At 45.4% G+C, this 18,144-nt stretch overlaps 1 protein-coding gene across 3 annotated transcripts in view; it reads left to right on the top strand.

Annotated features, from left to right (window-relative positions):
* The window catches only part of CRCP (CGRP receptor component), a 28,826-nt gene that overhangs the window by 7,672 nt on the left and 3,010 nt on the right, over positions 1–18,144 (top strand). For 2 of the 3 annotated variants that reach the window (XM_060258736.1, XM_060258735.1), the window contains exons 2-5: positions 2,445–2,481; positions 3,158–3,256; positions 4,137–4,231; positions 14,469–14,526. In XM_060258736.1, coding sequence (XP_060114719.1) covers positions 2,445–2,481; positions 3,158–3,256; positions 4,137–4,231; positions 14,469–14,526 — 289 coding nt within the window. Of the gene's footprint in view, positions 1–2,444; positions 2,482–3,157; positions 3,257–4,136; positions 4,232–14,468; positions 14,527–18,144 lie in introns of those variants that run through there. The other variant, XM_060258737.1, reaches the window with a different exon arrangement.

Raw genomic sequence — 18,144 nt, forward strand, 5'->3', positions numbered from 1 at the left:
TCCAGGTGGAGAGCCCTTTTGCCCCCGGAGTTTCTTTTGGTTTTCGCACAAGCTGCCCTGGGAGTTGAGAGTTGGCCCGCTGCTTTTCTGCTGCAATCAGAAACCTCCTGTAAGAGAATCTCGCTTGCTGCAGAAAAGCGGCATGCCAACTCGCAGCTCTGGGGCAGCTTGTGCAAAAATCGAAAGGAGCACCGGGAGCAAAAGGGCTCTCCACCTGGAACAAGCCTAGTGCGAAATCGGTCCTGCTTTCCTCCTTCTTTGAAAGGAGTTTGAAACAAAACTGAAAGGCAGTGGCTCTTCTGATCAGATGCACCATTTTGTTATTTTGTTCCCTCTGCTGTACTACAATTGATTAGCTTTTTCTTTCACAGACTGGTTGGGACCTCGTCACTGTGCTCAGCAGAGGTTAACGCCTAAGCTGTGGAAAGGGTCTTCAAGCGGGTTTTCTGCTAGAAGACTGTTCCTTAGGCTGGAGGAAGGCTGAACAGAGGGGGTCCTCTCTATGGTAGCCAGTTCCTTACATACCCTCTTGTCGTGCTCTTTTGTGACCAAGAAAGATTGCTGAGGATGATGCTGGAGCTAGGCAGATAGGAGCAAGCTTAATTCTGAAAGGCTGGGGTCGCCAATAATGAGCCATTGTGTTTCCTAAGTGCCCTGCCTTGACTTTCTTATAAGTGAATGGTTGGTTGCCCTTTCTCCTAGGAGAAATCCTGTACTTGGAAGACAAGGAGGTGGGTCAAGCTACACCTCTGCCTCTGGCAGTGTATCTCAGTCCTTGCTGATAGGGGTCTTGTTGGAAACCTCAGCTCCTAGTGGCCCTTGCAGCATCTTATAACAGCCCCATCTATCACCAGGCAGATTTTGCTTATAGACATCAATTAATAACCTTTGTGCATAACCACTGGAGAACATTAAACAAATAATCCGGATTTGGTACTTGTATTTATATATGTAGCGAATGGGTTGGTTCGGGAGGGAGTGGGCCCTTGAAGCAGGGCGAGTCAGAACCAGCTGGGTGAACTGAAACTGCAAACAGGCAGCTGGAGGTCGACAAAGGAGGCGACAAATACGGGAATTTAATCTGCAAACCCAGACAGCTGGGGGTCAGTGAGTTTGGAGAATGGGAGAACCACTCTGATGTGAGAGACAGTAAAAGCATTCCTCCAAAAGAACCAATGGGCAAGACCCAGCTGGCCAAAGCACCCTGAGAAGCGCTCTGTGAAGGAGATACAAGGTCATATCTCATTGGTAGGGAAACTACTCAAAAAGACTCTGTGACTGTTACAGTCATGAAGAAGCCTTCAACAAGGAAAGAGGTTTATGTTGGGGTCTATTTGGGACTATGTTAATTTGTTTTGGAACACACAAAAAATAAAACAGGTATTTACAGCAAGGAAGAACCTGAGTGCCTTGTAAATTCATCACAATATATTTTTATCCAGCCCTTCTGCCAAAGTAGTTCAGGGCAGCATCTATTATTCTTCATTTTCTCCCACAATAGCCCTATGAGGTAGGTTAGACTGGGAGAGAGAAATTGGCCAAAGGCCATGCATGCATCAAGCTTCATGACAGCATAGGGATTTAAGCCCTGGGATCCCAGCTTCTAGTTTGATGCTGTAATCACTATACCACCCAGAGCTTTATGGGATATAGGTCTGTATACATAGGCACATACATACATATATAATACATATGTCATTGTTCAGTGAAATGACAGGGTATCTCCAAGAGAGAAGTAAGTTAGTTAGAACACATTGTGTTGCATAAAATGGATTTCTACCAAGTTCAGAGTACTTCTCTTGAATGGTTATGACCACATGCTTCATCAATTAAAATTGTGTTGGAGAAAAGGAAGGCAGTGCCTGATATGAACCTAGAGCTGCTTGGCCCACACCTGTTGAGTGTGTTTTATGGCAACTCTACACTAAAGGTTTAAACCAATTTAACTTGCGGCTTCCACCAAAGCTGTAGTTTTGTAATGGAGGCTGAGAAAGGATTGTGGATCTGGTTTCTGTGTCCAGTACAAGCATTTCCTTGGTGCAGTGGTGTCAGCTGCCCAGAAAGAGAGCAAGACGGCCCATAACTTTGTTGGACTAGCAGGTGTGTTTACAAGCTTAAAAGGAGGGGGGTTGTCTTTACTTGAACAATCTCATCTGAGTTGCATTCTCTTTGACGGAAAGGTGCTTGATAGACTTGCGCTAGTTTGGCTTTGATGAGACAGCTTGGATCACACATAGGCAGTCTCCACTTCCAAGAGCATAATGACTCAATCTGGATTTTTTAAAACTCATGCCTTCACTGCATACTCCTTTTAGAATCTTGTGAGGTAGAGAAGCAGGATTTCCTTAAGGTGCAGTTGCTGTGGGAGATGGAAGCAACTCTCCCCCTCAATTCCTTTAAAGCATCCTGATGTCTTTTATTTGTTTTGTTTTTCTTTTTGCTAGGAAAGACGGAAATGCAGCCCTTCTCAGCAATTACGAGGTAAATTGATTTGTGCTGATTGATTGCATTTCTGTCTTGTCGTTCTTCCATTGTGAAATGCAGGACAGCATATCTGTAATGGTGGTGGGATTCACATCCCCCTCCCCCCATCCCAGCACTGACTACCTTCCAAGTCTTATCAAGGTTGCTGGATTGGGTGCCCTTTCGATCAGTGCATGTACTACATGTCACAAATGGTTTATGTGATGCAATTTAGAGCCTAACTAATGCCTGAGGAGGAAAATCCAGATCTCTTCCCCCATACCCATATCAACATGGAGCAGTAACTGGGAACCTAGTTAGCACAAATGAGAGGGAATTCATCCATCTTTTCAGTTCAGCATGCTGGCATTTTCCTTAACCCCATGTGAATTTTAAACTAGAGTTGTCTGATTTGAGAGCTGAGTGGGGATGCATCTACACTAAAGGTCTAAATTAGTCTGCAACCTGTTTAACTGTCATTGCTTCTGCCAAAGCTGCTGCTTTATTGAGGGGAGGCCGAGAAATTTAGTTTGGAGGGTACTTGTCCTTTCCCAGGATTACAGTTCCAGATGTTTCTTGGCTGGGAGGCACATTGCTGAAGAGGTGTGAAACTAGCATTGATACATCAAGCTTGTGAAAATGTAGAACTCTTGCAGTGCTTGAAGCTGCCTAATAAGAAAGCTCCTCTTTCCAGGTCTACAAGTTGTTGACCGATCTGAAGCAGCAACGCTGGGAAACGGGGAAAAGCAAGCAGAGTTCCGGCCAGCAGAATTTGAACACTATCATGTATGAAGTGAGTAAAACCAGCATGGAGGGCCTTCTGGTTGCCTGCTGCTCCGTTCTCATCCTGCACATGCCTCACTTGCAAAGCAGCCCCTTGCTGCCTGTCCCCTCTGTCTGCCTAAAACCCCTGTGACAGCTGAGTGCATGCTGTACCATACCCAGATCACGGAGCAGCCTCTGTCCATTTGCAAGTGTGTGCCTGTACAGCGTTGTAGTTTTTGGGTTCATTTCAACTCTTGGTGAAACAGAAAGTGAGCAGAAATGTTGGAAAGTATAGTTAACCAGCTAGATTTGAGTCCAGTAGCACCTTAGAAATCAGCAAGATTTTGGGGGTATAAGCATTTGAGAATCAGTTCCCTTTGTCAAATAGGTGAAAGTTACTGGAAGGTTTCCCCTCTGTGTCTCCTGTTTAATTTTATTTGTAGCTACTTATTCTTAAAATGCTAATGTTCCTAGGTTAAATAACTTGGCCCATGACCTGCTATTTTCTTTGTGGGGGGAGGTCCAATAGAGAGAACATAAATTTCTCTCTACTTTCTTGATCTGGTTCCGTCAGGTCCACTTTTTACTGTGCAATACTGAGCATATTTACTTCAAAGCAAGTATGGAAACCAGCATAATTTAGTAGAAGCTAAAGTGCTTAGGCTGTCAGCACCAAAACCTCAGTTTCCAGAAAGGTTTATAAAAGGGTGGGGGTCTCTATGATCTAGCATGTCATTCTGGAACCATTGGATTCTTCCCCGGAGGAAGAATTCACAAGTACAGCCTGAGCCCCCATGATGTTTGATACTTTTTGTATTCTTCTCTGGCTTTGGTTTGAAGAGTTTTTACATTTGACTTCAAAAACAGGCACGGCTGATTTGTACGCCTTTGTTTTTCTCTCCACCTAGACGCTAAAATACATATCTAAGACTCCATGTAAATACCAGAGTCCTGAGATCATAATGGATTTTCTCTTAGCGATGAAATATCACAAGTTAACAAAGTAAGTATGAATAGTATTACTATTATTATAGTAATTATCATGTTGCATTATTGCAGTTGTAACTATGCAAAATTATTGTAGTAATTATGCAAGAACTATTATGATTGCATTACATGAAAATGTAATAAAGGATTTAAACGGTTGGACAGAAATTCCAGTTATCTGGACAGTAGAAGCATCGGAAAGAGGTTGCCAGATAACATGCCGCCAGATAGTTTGGGAACATTAAAATGCACTAAAATTCAAAATGGGAATTCTAAGTCGGCAGCGGCAGCTAAACCCCGTAAGGTTGAATGAATTCAAAATAATACTAAATGATGCAAATATATATATATGGGTGACATCCTGGGAACTATTGTGTCATTGTGTGCGCAGAAAGGATACAGAGTATTCCCATGGTCCTCTCTAGCACTACTTCTTTCTGAGCCCAGGAAAGATTATTCCCAGAGTTGCAGGTTCCATATTGAGGGACTGGTGTGAGGGTTAGTGGGCTGGAATGAAGAGCGGCAGGAATATGAAATTTCCAACTCCTTGTCCCTCCTCACTCGAGTCCTCTCAACCCACATCTCAGTCCCTTCCTACAGCTCCTGTGACCCCAGGACTGACCCCTGCAGGAGTCAAAAGGAACCAGAGCAATGGGGGAGGAATTCAGGAAAGCTGCACTTTCCACAGATAGGGTGATAGGATACTGCACACTAAGTTCCAAGTGCGCCTTGGCTGGAAAACTTGAGTTTTTAGTGACAAGGAGGGCAACTTGAAATTAGCTTCACTCGTGCATGGGATAAGAGGACGAGCTTTAAGAGGGGATCAAATAAACATATGGAGCAGAGGTCCATCAGTGACTATTAGCCACAAGGTATAGATGGAACATTATGTCTGAGGTAGTGATGCTTTGTATTCTTTGTGCTTGGGAGGCAATAGTGGGAGGACTTCTGAAGTTCTGGCCCCTTTGGTGGACCTACTGATGGCAGCTGGGTTTAGGCTGCTGTGTGACACAGAGTGTTGGACTGGATGGGCCACTGGCCTGATCCAATGTGGCATCTCTTATGTTCTCATTTCTGTGAAATAGTCTGGAGCAGGACCACAAGCTGTTAAACATGGATATCGGACCTGGGTCATAGAGAGGCGGCTGGTTTGTTTTAGAGTGAATGAGAGATACACAGAAGTCCATGACAAAAAGCAACAGAAGATGTAAATGACAGGGAGGCCTTTGATAAAGAGGTGGCGTATAAGCCTTTAGCGTAAGTGTACCTTTAACGTAAGTGTACCTATTACTTTGTTCAGTCTGATTGGCTGTTTCCATGCAGAGGTCTTTTTTAGACCTGCTTAGATCCTTTGAACTGGGAATTCTAGGGGTGTGTGGAGGGGTTGACTTTTGGACCTTATGTCTGCAAAGTTGGGACCCTGTAATTGAGTCACAGCTCTTCCACTTCCAACAAATTAGTTTATGCAGATTTCTGGCAGCTGTGTATGTAGTGATCTACAATTTAGACACATTTTAATGGATTAGACAGATTTATGGAGGATGATTCCTTTTAATACATTTATATTACATTTCCAGATATTCTTTGAAAAGCGTTTTTATCCTATTGTATAGCAACCCTATAAGCTTGGCAACTGTTGTTACCCTCATAATGCAGGTGGGTGGGGGGTTAGCTTGTCAAAGGCTACATTCAGTGAAGAAGGTAAGGTGGAAGATAAATATTTTAAATCAATAGCTTGTGACGGGGTGAGATCCATAGGTCAGCATCCTGCCTTGATATTTAACCATGGTTGTAGGAATCGAACCTCCATATTTGGAGGTGCAGTATGTGTGTCTGAATCCTCAGACTTTGGGGAGGGACAGTGGCTCAGTGGTAGATCATCTGCTTGGGAAGCAGAAGGTCCCAGGTTCAATCCCTGGCATCTCCACCTAAAAACGGTCCAGGCAAATAGGCGTGAAAAACTTCAGCTTGAGACCCTGGAGAGCCGCTGCCAGTCTGAGTAGACAATACTGACTTTGATGGACCAAGGGTCTGATTCAGTATAAGGCAGCTTCATATGTTCATGTTCAATACCTAGATAAACAGGAGAAAGTGTTCCGCATCTGTGCTTCCCACAGTTATTTTACGGGTCAGCTTCAGAATATTGGACTAGGTGGACTTTGGTTCAGCTGTTTTTCCCCCAAGGGCCTGAGAGTTACCACCTCTCTTTCTGCTGAGTTGGCGTTGGGAAGAGCCTCACCTTCACTGGGCACAAAACCTGGACTCTTCTCTCTTTTTCATTACAAACAAACTTTTAAAAAGGCAGCTCAATAATATAAATTGCAAAACTCCCCCCCCCCCCTCGCCTCTCACCATTACAGAGTCCTAGATTATTGCACTGCACTCTTACAGTCCATGACTGGCTGGCAGTAATCCCAGACTAACAGCTGTTCTCCTTCTCGTTGAGCTGCAGAGAGCATCTGAGGGTTGAAGTAAGCCATCAGTGGAAACTGCACATCTGGGAATCTGGGTTGCTGTTTCTTTTCTGCGGGTCTGGTTTTCTTTTCGGAGAAGTGGCAGGAGAAAGGATCCTTAAATTACCTGCCATCTGCTCCCCACCCTCCTTGGTAACACAAAACAGCTGGAGGAACTGTGGAAGAAAAGCAGTGTGCGTGCAGGCCCAGGGTTAATCACATTCACATACCCCACCCCCCGCCCAGCGCAGACACACTTGTTGCTTCTCTCCCTCCAAGCTCACCCCTTGCTTTGCAGTAGCGAAGGACCAGCTGCATTTGCTTCTGCACACTTAGATCTAATTCTAATGGAAAAGGCCTGAGATTCCAAAGCACAGAGTGAGATGATGGCTAACCACTTTAACAGGCGTTCTGCAGGCTGAATCAGTATGCCAGTAATAGGTATCCTATAGTTTGTGTCCCCCAGCAAGCAGTGATCAGTTGAAATGGAAGGTGAATAAACCTAGAGCAGCATGGGTCACGCAGGCAAACCAGCCTTTGTGCAATTCCTGTATGCATACCCCTTCCATGGGATTATGTGTTGCCCAGTTCTGCAAGGCCTGCAAGAAAACATTATTTCGGCTCACCTTCAGCTGAATTTATAGTAGTATAAGAGGATACCGAAGAGGGCTGAATGACACCGGAATTAATGACACTATCACCAAAATTGTTTATTGTTTAATCTGTTTTAACTATCATATTCTAGAACTGATGAATTGTTTCAATGTTTTATTGCTGGGAGTCGCCCTGAGCCTGCTTCGGTGGGGAGGGCGAGATATAAATCCAATAAAGAAATAATAAAATCAGCTGGTAATCTCTGGACTTCTGGGCTAACTCCAGTTCATGCACCACAGTTCTCCTCTGCCTGAGGATAGCTGGAAACAATGACTTGGAATCCATTTGCCCTGGTGAACTGACCCTCTAGAGAGAATTGGCAGATTCCATGTGGATATTTCCCCCCCCCCCCTAAACCTCCTCTGGCAAAATTACCAGGAGCGAGTACCTAGAAAGTTGGCAGAATTTTGCTTATTCTCTATTGCCAGTCCTTCTTTGGGAACTCCGAGTCGAAGGCTTGACTGGCTTTTCTCGTTCTTCCACGAGATGCCTAAATTAAGTCTTTCCACTTGAATCACAGGAGCGCACTGTCAGATGCTACAATCAGTGGAAGCCTTGTTTTCAGAGTGCCAATGAAACCCGTCAAAAGCGATCAGTGGAATGAATGAGTGAGCTTGCTTTGCAGTCGCTTTTCCACCATGTTATCTTTTACCAGACCTTCCAATTTGAAATGCAACTTTTCTCAATGGCTTTGCTGGCCCTAAAGTGCTTATTTTGTACTGGGATGGTCCACTAGAAAAGAAACAGCCCAAGAAGATACTGCTAACAAATGCAAGTTGTAAAAATAAACAAGCTGGATTCTCTTGGCAGGAGCCCGCATTCCCATTTAAGCCTTTTGGCAGGCACAGCTGATAGTATCCTCTGGTTGACTGCTCCAAAAGGCAACAGGGAGTGCTCATGCCTTCTTGGTGGTGGCTTCCTCTTTGTGGAAGGGTCTTCCGGAGGAGTTACTGAAACCTCCTCCTTCCTAGCTTTTTCTTGGCCATGCAACCTGTCTTGTATGGTGCAGTGGCTAAGAGCACCAGTTTGGTATAATTAAGAGCGGACTCTAATCTGGAGAACAACATTTGATTCCCCTCTCCTCCACATGAAGCCAACCAGGTAGCCTTGGGTCAATCACAGTTATTTCAGAGCTCTCTCAGTTCCACCTACCTCACAGGGTGTCTGTTCTGGGGAGAGGAAGGGAAGGAGATTGTAAGCCACTCTGAGACTTCTTCAGGTAGTGAAAAGCAGGGTATAAAAACCAACTTCTTCTTGTTTTGCTGGGTTGCAAGTGATTAACTATTCTCCCTCAAGTAGATATTTTCACTTTGACTTGTTTTTAATATCTCTCATGACAGAGTATTAAGTGTGGGATATGATTTCTTAAGATAAATATATACAGGTTGCAAAAATGAAAGTAATTTTCTCCAAATTGCACAGTCCAAACAATTTTTATTTAAAGTACTGTACCACCAATAATAAATTGTAAAAATAATGTTACTAGTAGGTACTATTTTCCAACAATTTAGAAGAAACAGTGGACTCAGGAATTGCAAGAGAGTTAGAGAATTGCTCCTTTAAGCAGGGATACCGCCAATGACCTTCTGTTCATACTGTCTTTTAAAAGAATTTTTAAATGTAGTTTCACAAAACATCATGCCAGACAATTGCCAGAAATGCATCATACAAAAAGATAACAAAGAAGAGTTAAAAGAAAATACTGATTATTAAATAGCATTCACATTGGTTCAGAACCTATAAGAAGTTGTGAAACCAGTTCAATTTTAGCAAGTTCTCCCTGTAACTTCTCTCCTAGTAAATAAATCAATTATCTTCAATAATTAATTCCCTTCTACCTCTTCTTTCTTTAAATGCTAGCAGGTAATTCAAATGAGGTAATGTTAGTCCTTATTGCCTTAACCTTCCTTTAAGCAATGGTACTACTTTATTCTTGCAGTGGAAAGTTCCATTAAGTTGCAGCAAATTTATGGTGATCTCATAGTGTTTTCAAGACAGACATTTAAAGGTGGTTTGCCATAACCCTGACCTGGATAACCTGGGCAAGCCTGATCTTGTCAGATCTCAGAAGCTAAGTACTTGGAAGGGTTAGTATTTGGAAGGGAGACCTCCTTGGAATACCCAGCTGGGTGGCAGGAGCAGTTTATTCAGCCACCTCCCTTAATACCCCCCAGCCCCCCAATAAGGGTCAGTAACCAGAGGTCGACATGACTTCCAGGTACAGACACGCACACACAAAATACCCCCCCAATAAATGTGATTTGCCATTGCCTGCATCTATGTAACAACCCTGGTATTCCTTGGTGGCCTCCCATCCAAATACTAGCCGTGACCAACCCTGCTTAGCTTCTGAGACCTGACAGGATCAGGCTAGCCTGGACTAACCAGGTTAGGGTATTCTTCTCATGCTGAGTAATTAATGTATAAACCAATTAAACAACAGCTTGACTTCGTGCTCACTTCCTACTTCTCTAAAGCATTTTAAGGTTGGTGATAAAAGATCCTTTGTTACTCTTCTTCCTATTATGGCAGTTCCTTATCCTTGCACTACTGGGTCACCAAACTGACCACTATCTGCATAGCTTCTCCAAGCTTTCCTGCTACTTGAGATCTTCTTTAACAGAATGTGCCAAGAATTAAACCTGGGACCTCCTGCCTGCCAAACAGGTGCTCTTCCAGAGAGCCGCAGCCCTTCCCTTCCATACTTCTGATGGATTTACTTTCTCTAACATGTGACCTCCCCCTTTACAATCTTTGATATGTGGACGCAAGCCACCAGTCAACCCACTTCCAGCCTACAAATTGGATATGGCATTCTGATGATTTTTAAAAGCCTCCAAGGAGGCCTTGCACACAATTGGAGATATTTTACCTTATTTTCTGGATATGGCTCCAAGCATAATCTGAGATCTTTATGCCAGCCACATTTAACAATATGAACCATAATTTAATCAAGTTTAGGCAGCCTCCCTTTTACTGTTCCCCAAATAACTTCTCCAAATGTATTTTTCTCTCTTGGGGGCCACCCACTAAATTTCTTATTTGTTCACTGCCTTAGCTGAATATACAGAACCAATGCGGTCCTTTGGTCTTCTCTTCTCCTTTTCCTGTTATATGATCCCAGTGGTATCTTCTTACTTTCTGTTACAGGGGTGTCAAACATGCAACCCAGGGGCCAAATCAGGCCCCCAGAGGGCTCCTATCAGGGCCCCGAGCAACTGGCTGTCATTTGCTTCTTCTCCCTCTCTTGCTTCCTTCTGCATCACAGCTAGCTTTGTCAGGCTTCCTCAATTGTACAGGAGCTATAGAGCAAAGCCTTTATTTTCTCAATTGGCTGAGACTTCTCCCTTGGGGAGCAAGGTGAAGAGGGTGAACTTGCTTTGTCAGGCTCTCTTAATTGCACAGCAGAGCTACTGAGCCAAGCCTCTCTTCCTTCTATTGGCTGAGACTCCTCCCCCTCCTGGTCCCCTGGGGAAGGAAGGAAAAAGCCAGAGTTTATATTTCTGCTACCTAACCTTAAATAGGTACACACATGGTCCATCCCGACATGACCCATCCCGACAAGGTCTCAATTATATCAAATTTGGCCCTCATAACAAATGAGTTCGACACCCTTATTCTGTTAAAGGCTTCTTACTTGTCAGATGGAGCTCTTTGTGACTTAGTCAGACAGTCCTGCTGATTTTTGAGGGGCAACCTCTTAGGCTTGGCTTATTCTCTCATTTCCTCATTATTTGTAGAATTGATGGGACTCTTGCTTTCGTTTAATTGTTTAATCTTTCTGCTCTTTAGCTCTGACTGAGTGAGCTATTTTAGGGGAGCAGAAATACCCTCTGGCTCATAATTAACCTGGCTGCCTTCTTATCCTGCTCAATCCACCCTGCCAGAGCTGAGCTGGCCAGTCCTGAAATGCTGATCCTCTCTCATACTTTGGTTTCACTCTTTGTCCTGCCCTCCCTCCGAGTTGCTCAGAGCAGCGTACAGGGTTTACCTCTTTCTCATTTTCAGTAAGAGATATGTCTGAATTTGGGGGGATAGTTAGTTTCCTTCCTGTGTTCTAGAGTTGCCAGCCTCCAGGTGGTGGCTGAAGATCTCCTGCTGTTAGAACTGATCTCCGGGCGATAGATACCATCTGAGCAACTCGAAGGGAGGACAGGACAAAGAGTGAAACCAAAGTATGAGAGAGGATCACTTGGAGAAAATGGCCGACTCATTGAAGTCCTTCCCCTCCCCAACCCGCCTCTCTCAGGCTGCACCCCCAAAATCTTCAGGTATTTCCAAACCTGGAGCTGGCAATCACTAGTTAGAGCGCCCAGATTCTGGAAAACAACAAAAACACAGACTGCAAATAAGAATATTTTGCGGACGACAGAGGGCGCTACTAGCACACATATTTTACTGCTCAGTTTCCAGCTGGAGCATCTCATTGCTTTCCGAGCCGGAAGATAAAATGCAAACAGCCGGGGGGGTCTAATCTAACAGGAAGTTCATTCCAATGAGGCTTATGCAGGAGAGCTCCCTGATGGGCTGTGCGCTTGGTTGGTCATCGCTATGAAAGAAATAGGCCAAGTTATCACATAACACTTCTTAACCCTTTGCAGAATTCCCTCCCCTTTCTATTATCACTTCAAAAGCAACACAGATTGCCATAACAACAACAATAAAACAATTGCAAGTAAAAGTAAAGCAAAACCAATGATAACTGGTGGTTTCTAGATAGGGTTGCCAACTCTGGAGATTTGGGGGTAGAGCCTGGGGACGCGAAGGAATTCAGTGAAGAAGACTGCAGATTTATACCGCACCCTTCTCTCTGAATCAGAGTGGCTTACAATCTCCTATATCTTCTCCCCCAGCAACAGACAGACTGTGAGATGGGTGGGGCTGAGAGGGCTCTCACAGCAGCTGCCCTTTCAAGGTCAACTCCTGCAAGAGCTATGGCTGACCCAAGGCCATTCCAGCAGCTGCAAGTGGAGGAGGGGGGAATCAAACCCAGTTCTCCCAGATAAGAGTCTGCACGCTTAACCACTACACCAAACTGGCTTTCTTCAGCTTGAGGTATAGCCCAGGAAAAAGTTTGAGTCCAGTAGCACCTTTAAGACCACAAAGTTTAATTCTAGGTATAAGCTTTCGTGTGCATGCACACTTCTTCAGCTATCCAGAATTAAACGTTGCTGGTCTTAAGGGTGCCATTGGATTCAAGCTTTGTTTTGTTGCTTCACACCAACATGGCTACCCTCCTGGATCTATTTTCTCCAGGGTTACTGATCTCGGTCGTGATAGGGTTGCCAATCCCCAGCTGGGGGCAGGGGATCCCCTGGTTTGGAGGCCCTTCCCCCACTTTAGGGTTATCAGAAAGCAGGGGGTGGGGTTAAATGTCTGCTGTGCGTTCAGTTACACCCTTTAGAGACCAGTCCCCATGGGGTATAATGGAAAATCGATCTGTGGATATTTGGGTGGGCTGTTTTTTTGAGGCAGAGGCACCAGGTTTTCAACATAGCATCTGGTGTCTCTCCTCACCTCGCCCCAAGTTTTTAAAAAAATTGTCCCACGGAGTTCAATTCTGTGAGCCCCAAAAGAAGGTGCCCCCACCCTCCGTTGTTTCCAATGAAGGGAAGACATTTAAAAGGAGTGCAGTCCCTTTAAATGTGATAGCCAGAACTCCTTTTAGTCATGCTTGTCATAGCCTTGCTCCTGGCTCCATCTACAAAGCCCCCAGTTGTTTCCTGAGTTGGACCTGGCAACCCTCGTCATCTGGACATCAGTGGTGATTTTGGGAGATCAAGCCTCCTTGCCCTGATGGTCGTCTGTCTTGTTTGTTGAAAGCATTTTGTAAGTGTTGAAACACCTTCTCGGCAGTCACACCGATCCGGTGAAGCCAGTCAGTGCTGCCGTTTGGCTACATGGTGAGAAGAATGGAAATAGATCTCCTGAGCCCCTAAAGTGGACTTATTCATTGGGGGTGAGGAAGAGGGCATAAATTGGTGCAGTGGGTTGATCCCACTAGTGCTTTTGGCACTGCTCAGCCTGCTTCTGCTGCTTCAGTGATTGCTAAAAAAAAAATGCTTCTTTTACAACTGTACTGTGTTTATATCTTCCCTGTGTGGGTTGTTTTGTCCATCTGAACATTAGTTTTCCAGATTCTTTGCAGCTGGATACTCTGACTGGCTTTCTAGCCCCCCTTTATTTTGCCGTGCCCATTGATCAAATCCCCTGCAGCAATTACTTATTTTTGTCTTTCCAAACGCAGCCCAACTGCTTAATGCTTGTTGTAAAACAGCAAGTCTTGACAACTCAGCAATAGAAATCCTGTATCAAAATGGCTGCTGTGTAAAGAGGAATACAGAGGCATTCAAGATGTTTGGTCCTGACTTTCCAGGGCAAAAATGGAAACAAATGTGCATTGGGAAGGAAAACAATATTTTGTAACGTGATCATTCTGTTACCACCTCCTGATTGCTGCAAATGTGATTTCTGGAAAGGGTTTTTTTTAAAAAAACAACAACAACTAATGATGGTTAGCGTTACTTAGGGATCTTGAGTGTTGAGAGAGGTTTGCATGTATTATCTGAGCACTCCTTATAACCCTGCAGGGTGGGCCAGCGCTGTTGCAGTGGTGTAGGCTGAGTCTGGTTGTTGTGGGCTAAGATCCCCCACAATGAAGCTACTTCCTGTGTCATGTAAAGTATGCAGGTTGGATGCCTGAAATCGGCAAGTGGTTTTTAAAAAATCTAGCTCCAAGAAAACTTGGAATGTGTTTTCCAGCCATCTCCTCAAGGGCTGACAATGGAGCGAGTTGTGGTTGGAAGCCTATGGACAAAGAGTCCTCAACAAGGGAAACAGTTTTGGGGGTTTTTTTGTCAGTGTGCCTGGACCAAGTTACAAGAGAAGTTGGAGAGTCTTAACTCTCGAGCCACAAAATGCCATGCTGGGTTCTAGCTGCGGTGATGAAGTATTTCTGAGCGCACCAAAGCTCTTGTCCTTCACTGTCCCATGCCAAGCCTGCCATCCTGATTTTTTGGCCCTTTGTGGGGGACGTGTGGCCAAGGCTTTGACCTCTAAACAAGCAAGGAAGTGTTCAAATATGGGCCGCTTCTCTGACCAGAATCCCCAAATTACATGGTGCGTTTGTTCTTTTCTTTTGCACAGAGCGGAAAAGCTACAGCTTCTCAACCACAGGCCTGTGACCGCAGTAGAGATCCAGCTGGTGAGTTACAAAGTTCCCAAGCATCGAAAGCCCTCCATAAAATTGCCTTGAACCTTGAAAAAGCACTTGAAATAGTCTATTTCTTCTCATCCTCCTGAACATTTGCTTTGTTTTCGTTGAGTACCTTTTTGTTCCTTCTGGCTGCTGCAGTTCTCCTTAAGGGCTTTTGCCCTCACTGTCCTTGGCCCGCTTGGCCCTCACTGCCATTTGATTTGATTGGCTGAGGCAAACGACATGATTTTTGTCAGTGAAGTAGCAACAGTGCAAGTCTGACATGATGGTGTCAGGCACCAGTAAACAAAATCCAATTTGATTTCAATGGCAGCGAGGTCAAGGGCAGTGAGGGCAAAGTAAGAAAAGCAACAGTTGGGGAAGAAAAGGCTGCCAGCATTAAAACAATAGGAGCTGTTTTATATCATAGTCGTGGCCCATTTTTTTCAGCTGAAATTAGCTCCCAAAACAACCGAGAGAAATTAAAATCCAGTAGCAATTCGGAGGGGGGATTCTTAAGAACATAAGAGAAGCCATGTTGGATCAGACCAATGGCCCATCCAGTCCAACGCTCCGTGTCACACAGTGGCCAAAAAACCCAGGTGCCCTCAGGAGGTCCACCACTGGGGCCAGAACTCCAGAAGTGCTCCCACTGTTGCCCCCCAAGCACCAAGAATACAGAGCATCACTGCCCCAGAGAGTTCCATCTATACCCTGTGGCTAATAGCCACTGATGAACCTCTGCTCCATATAATAGTAATAATAATAATAAGTTTTATTTATATCCCGCCCTCCCCGCCGTAGCAGGCTCAGGGCGGCTAACAGGACATGGTATATACCATGATCAGTTATACAATTCATAAAAGATACAGTTAAAATACAATTTAAAGTTACATAAAAATTATAAAACCATAGTAAATTAAAGGTGCTATATTCAGTGGGATGTCTATCCAGATGGCTAGATGTCACATTCAGAGTTCCCTATAAGCTTGTTGGAAGAGGGTAGTTTTGCAAGCCCTGCGGAATTGGTTAAGGTCCCGCAGGGCTCGCACTTCCTCCGGTAGTTGATTTCACCAGTGGGGAGCCATTACTGAGAAGGCCTGCTCCTTCGTTACTTTCAGTGTGGCCTCCTTTGGTCCAGGGATTTTTAGAAGACTTTGGGAGCTGGATCTCAGTGCTCTCTGGGGATATGTTTATCCAGTTCCCTCTTGAAGCCATCTATGCTTATAGCTGCCACCACCTTCTGTGGCAGTGAATTCCATGTATTAATCACCCTTTGGAATCAGCTCCAGGCACAGTGGGGGAAGGCCTGGTTCCTTTCAGTAGCCCAATTCCTGGTAGCTAGAAACTGCAGGGAGAGCAGCTGTCAGCTGGAGCTGGGTCCAGCCTGACAGAGAGGTGTTTGGCTGCTTCCATCCATCCCTCTGATGGCCTCAGCAACAGCAGCTGGAGTGTGGAGGTGGATATTTTCATAACTCTAATAAAAACAGCACCTCGTATAAAAACAGTACCCCAGGTAAGCAAGGCTTTCAGTCCACGTGGAAATCTACCAAACGCCTATCCATCTCACGCTTCCTCCAAGCAACTTGAGGTGGCGTGCACGGGTTCTCCCCTTTCTCCTTCCCAACAACCCGTGGGAATAGGTTGGATGGTCCCCCATGAGCTTTATGACAGAGTTGCAGATGTCAGCCTGGTTTTCCGAGGAGATCCTAGTGTGACACGCTAATGGCTGCACCACTGGCTGTTGCTGTGAAATGAACAGGAAACGGGGTGAATAGCTTTGTCAGCCTTTATGAGCGAGAGAGGGGAAACGACCATGATCCTGCCCAGAGTATTCCAGGCACTGGTACATGTCATAGAAATCACCCCTACCCCAAGCCCCAGCTGTGGGCCTGAGGGAGAGGAAGGCGGGGAAGATGCAGGAGGCTGGTTGATCAGGGCAAGGCTGTGGACCAACGCAGAGGAACAGAAGCCGTTTGGCAGATGGAAGAGAATCTGCACGCTTCTGTCCCATTTATTTATTAAAACATTCTGTATCTCACTTTTTGCCGTGGCTCAAGATCGTTTACAACATATAATTTAGAACATCGGACAAGACTAAAACCCAAGTCTTGTTTCCCACCTACCCCATGCCTAATAAAGTTCTAAAATGTCTGCAACCTTCACTCCATTAAAAGTTCTGCTGAGTCAAACAGAAGAAGAAGACTGCAGATTTATACCCCGCCCTTCTCTCTGAATTAGAGACTCAGAGCGGCTTACAATCTCTTCTCCCCACACAACAGACATCCTTTGAGGTGGGTGGGGCTGAGAGGGCTCTCACAGCAGCTATCCTTTCAAGGACAACTCTTGTGAGAGCTATTGCTGACCCAAGGCCATTCCAGCAGCTGCAAGTGGAGGAGTGGGGAATCAAACCCGGTTCTCCCAGATAAGAATCTGCACACTTAACCACTACACCAAACTGGCTCTCAAACAGCCTTATGGTGCCCCCCATCACCTCAGGGAGACCATTCCACAAAGCGGGAGCAATCACAGGAAAAACATGGGCCCTTGTTGGTGGCAGGCGGGTTGTATGAGGATACAATGGGGGTGTTGGCTGAGGGGTGGGCATATGTGCGTGGCTCTCCATGGGGGGCTGTAAAGCAGAAGACCCCTCTTTGCTGGGATGTTCTCTTAGGTTTCCGGGGCGCTTCTGCCCACACCTTGGCAACCCCATCGCCCTCCTTTGACTTAGCTGACTTATCAAGGCTTCCGGGTCAGGCTGAGACTTTCCTGGGCAGCATGAGCACCTGCCAGCCTCAAGGAGGATTTCCCCCATCTCTCTGTCCCCGGGACTCACGCCTGCAGCCTTTGAGCCCTGCTTCCCCCCCACCCCCATCCAGCCTTAACAGATGCTGCTGCCTCCACTGGGGAGAGCTGCGTAATAAAATGGGTATTGACTGATGTGCTGGCGAGAGCTCCTGAATGCCACAGGCGTCCCCTGAGCAAATAAAGCCTCTGTATTAGAGAGAGAAATGAATCGCCAAAGCAAACACTCCACCTGAGCATCTGCTACTGCTGAAGCCCTGGGAGTTGTCGGGTCATCGATTCCATGCAGAGGCGCTTTTATTCCATCTGTTTTCTCCCCACCCAAGGAAGTCCATTAGGCTGTAGCTGATAGTGGGCAAAAGGAAGGGTAAAGATTGCAGGCTAGTTCATCCCAGCGGTCGGAGTGCCTTGGCTTTTGTCCTCTTCCCGTGCACAAAGCCAAGCCGACAGATTTGGAGCCAGAGCAGATGATTCAGCTTTGCAGAAGGGAATTGGCTTCAGTTTGCCAGTTCTAGAAATGGGGAATGGCTTCGACTTCTACCCTTCTTCTTTTCAAAGCGCCTAACCATTTAGGGGGGGAAATGCTTTAAAACCCAGCTTGTGCTTCTTTTAAAAAGTATCCATATTTTCATTTTCAAACCATTGCAGGGCATCTTTGTGAAAACTGACTGTTGGTTTGACACTTGGAGCTTTGTAAGTGTCATTTGTTCAGCACTACCTGTGTCCGTGATGCTGTTTGGAGATACAAAAGCAGGGGTGGCCAAACTGTGGCTCGGGAGCCACATGTGGCTCTTTCACACATATTGTGTGGCTCTTGGAACC

The sequence above is a fragment of the Heteronotia binoei genome, chromosome 18, assembly GCF_032191835.1.
Source record: "Heteronotia binoei isolate CCM8104 ecotype False Entrance Well chromosome 18, APGP_CSIRO_Hbin_v1, whole genome shotgun sequence".
Taxonomy (NCBI): domain Eukaryota; kingdom Metazoa; phylum Chordata; class Lepidosauria; order Squamata; family Gekkonidae; genus Heteronotia; species Heteronotia binoei.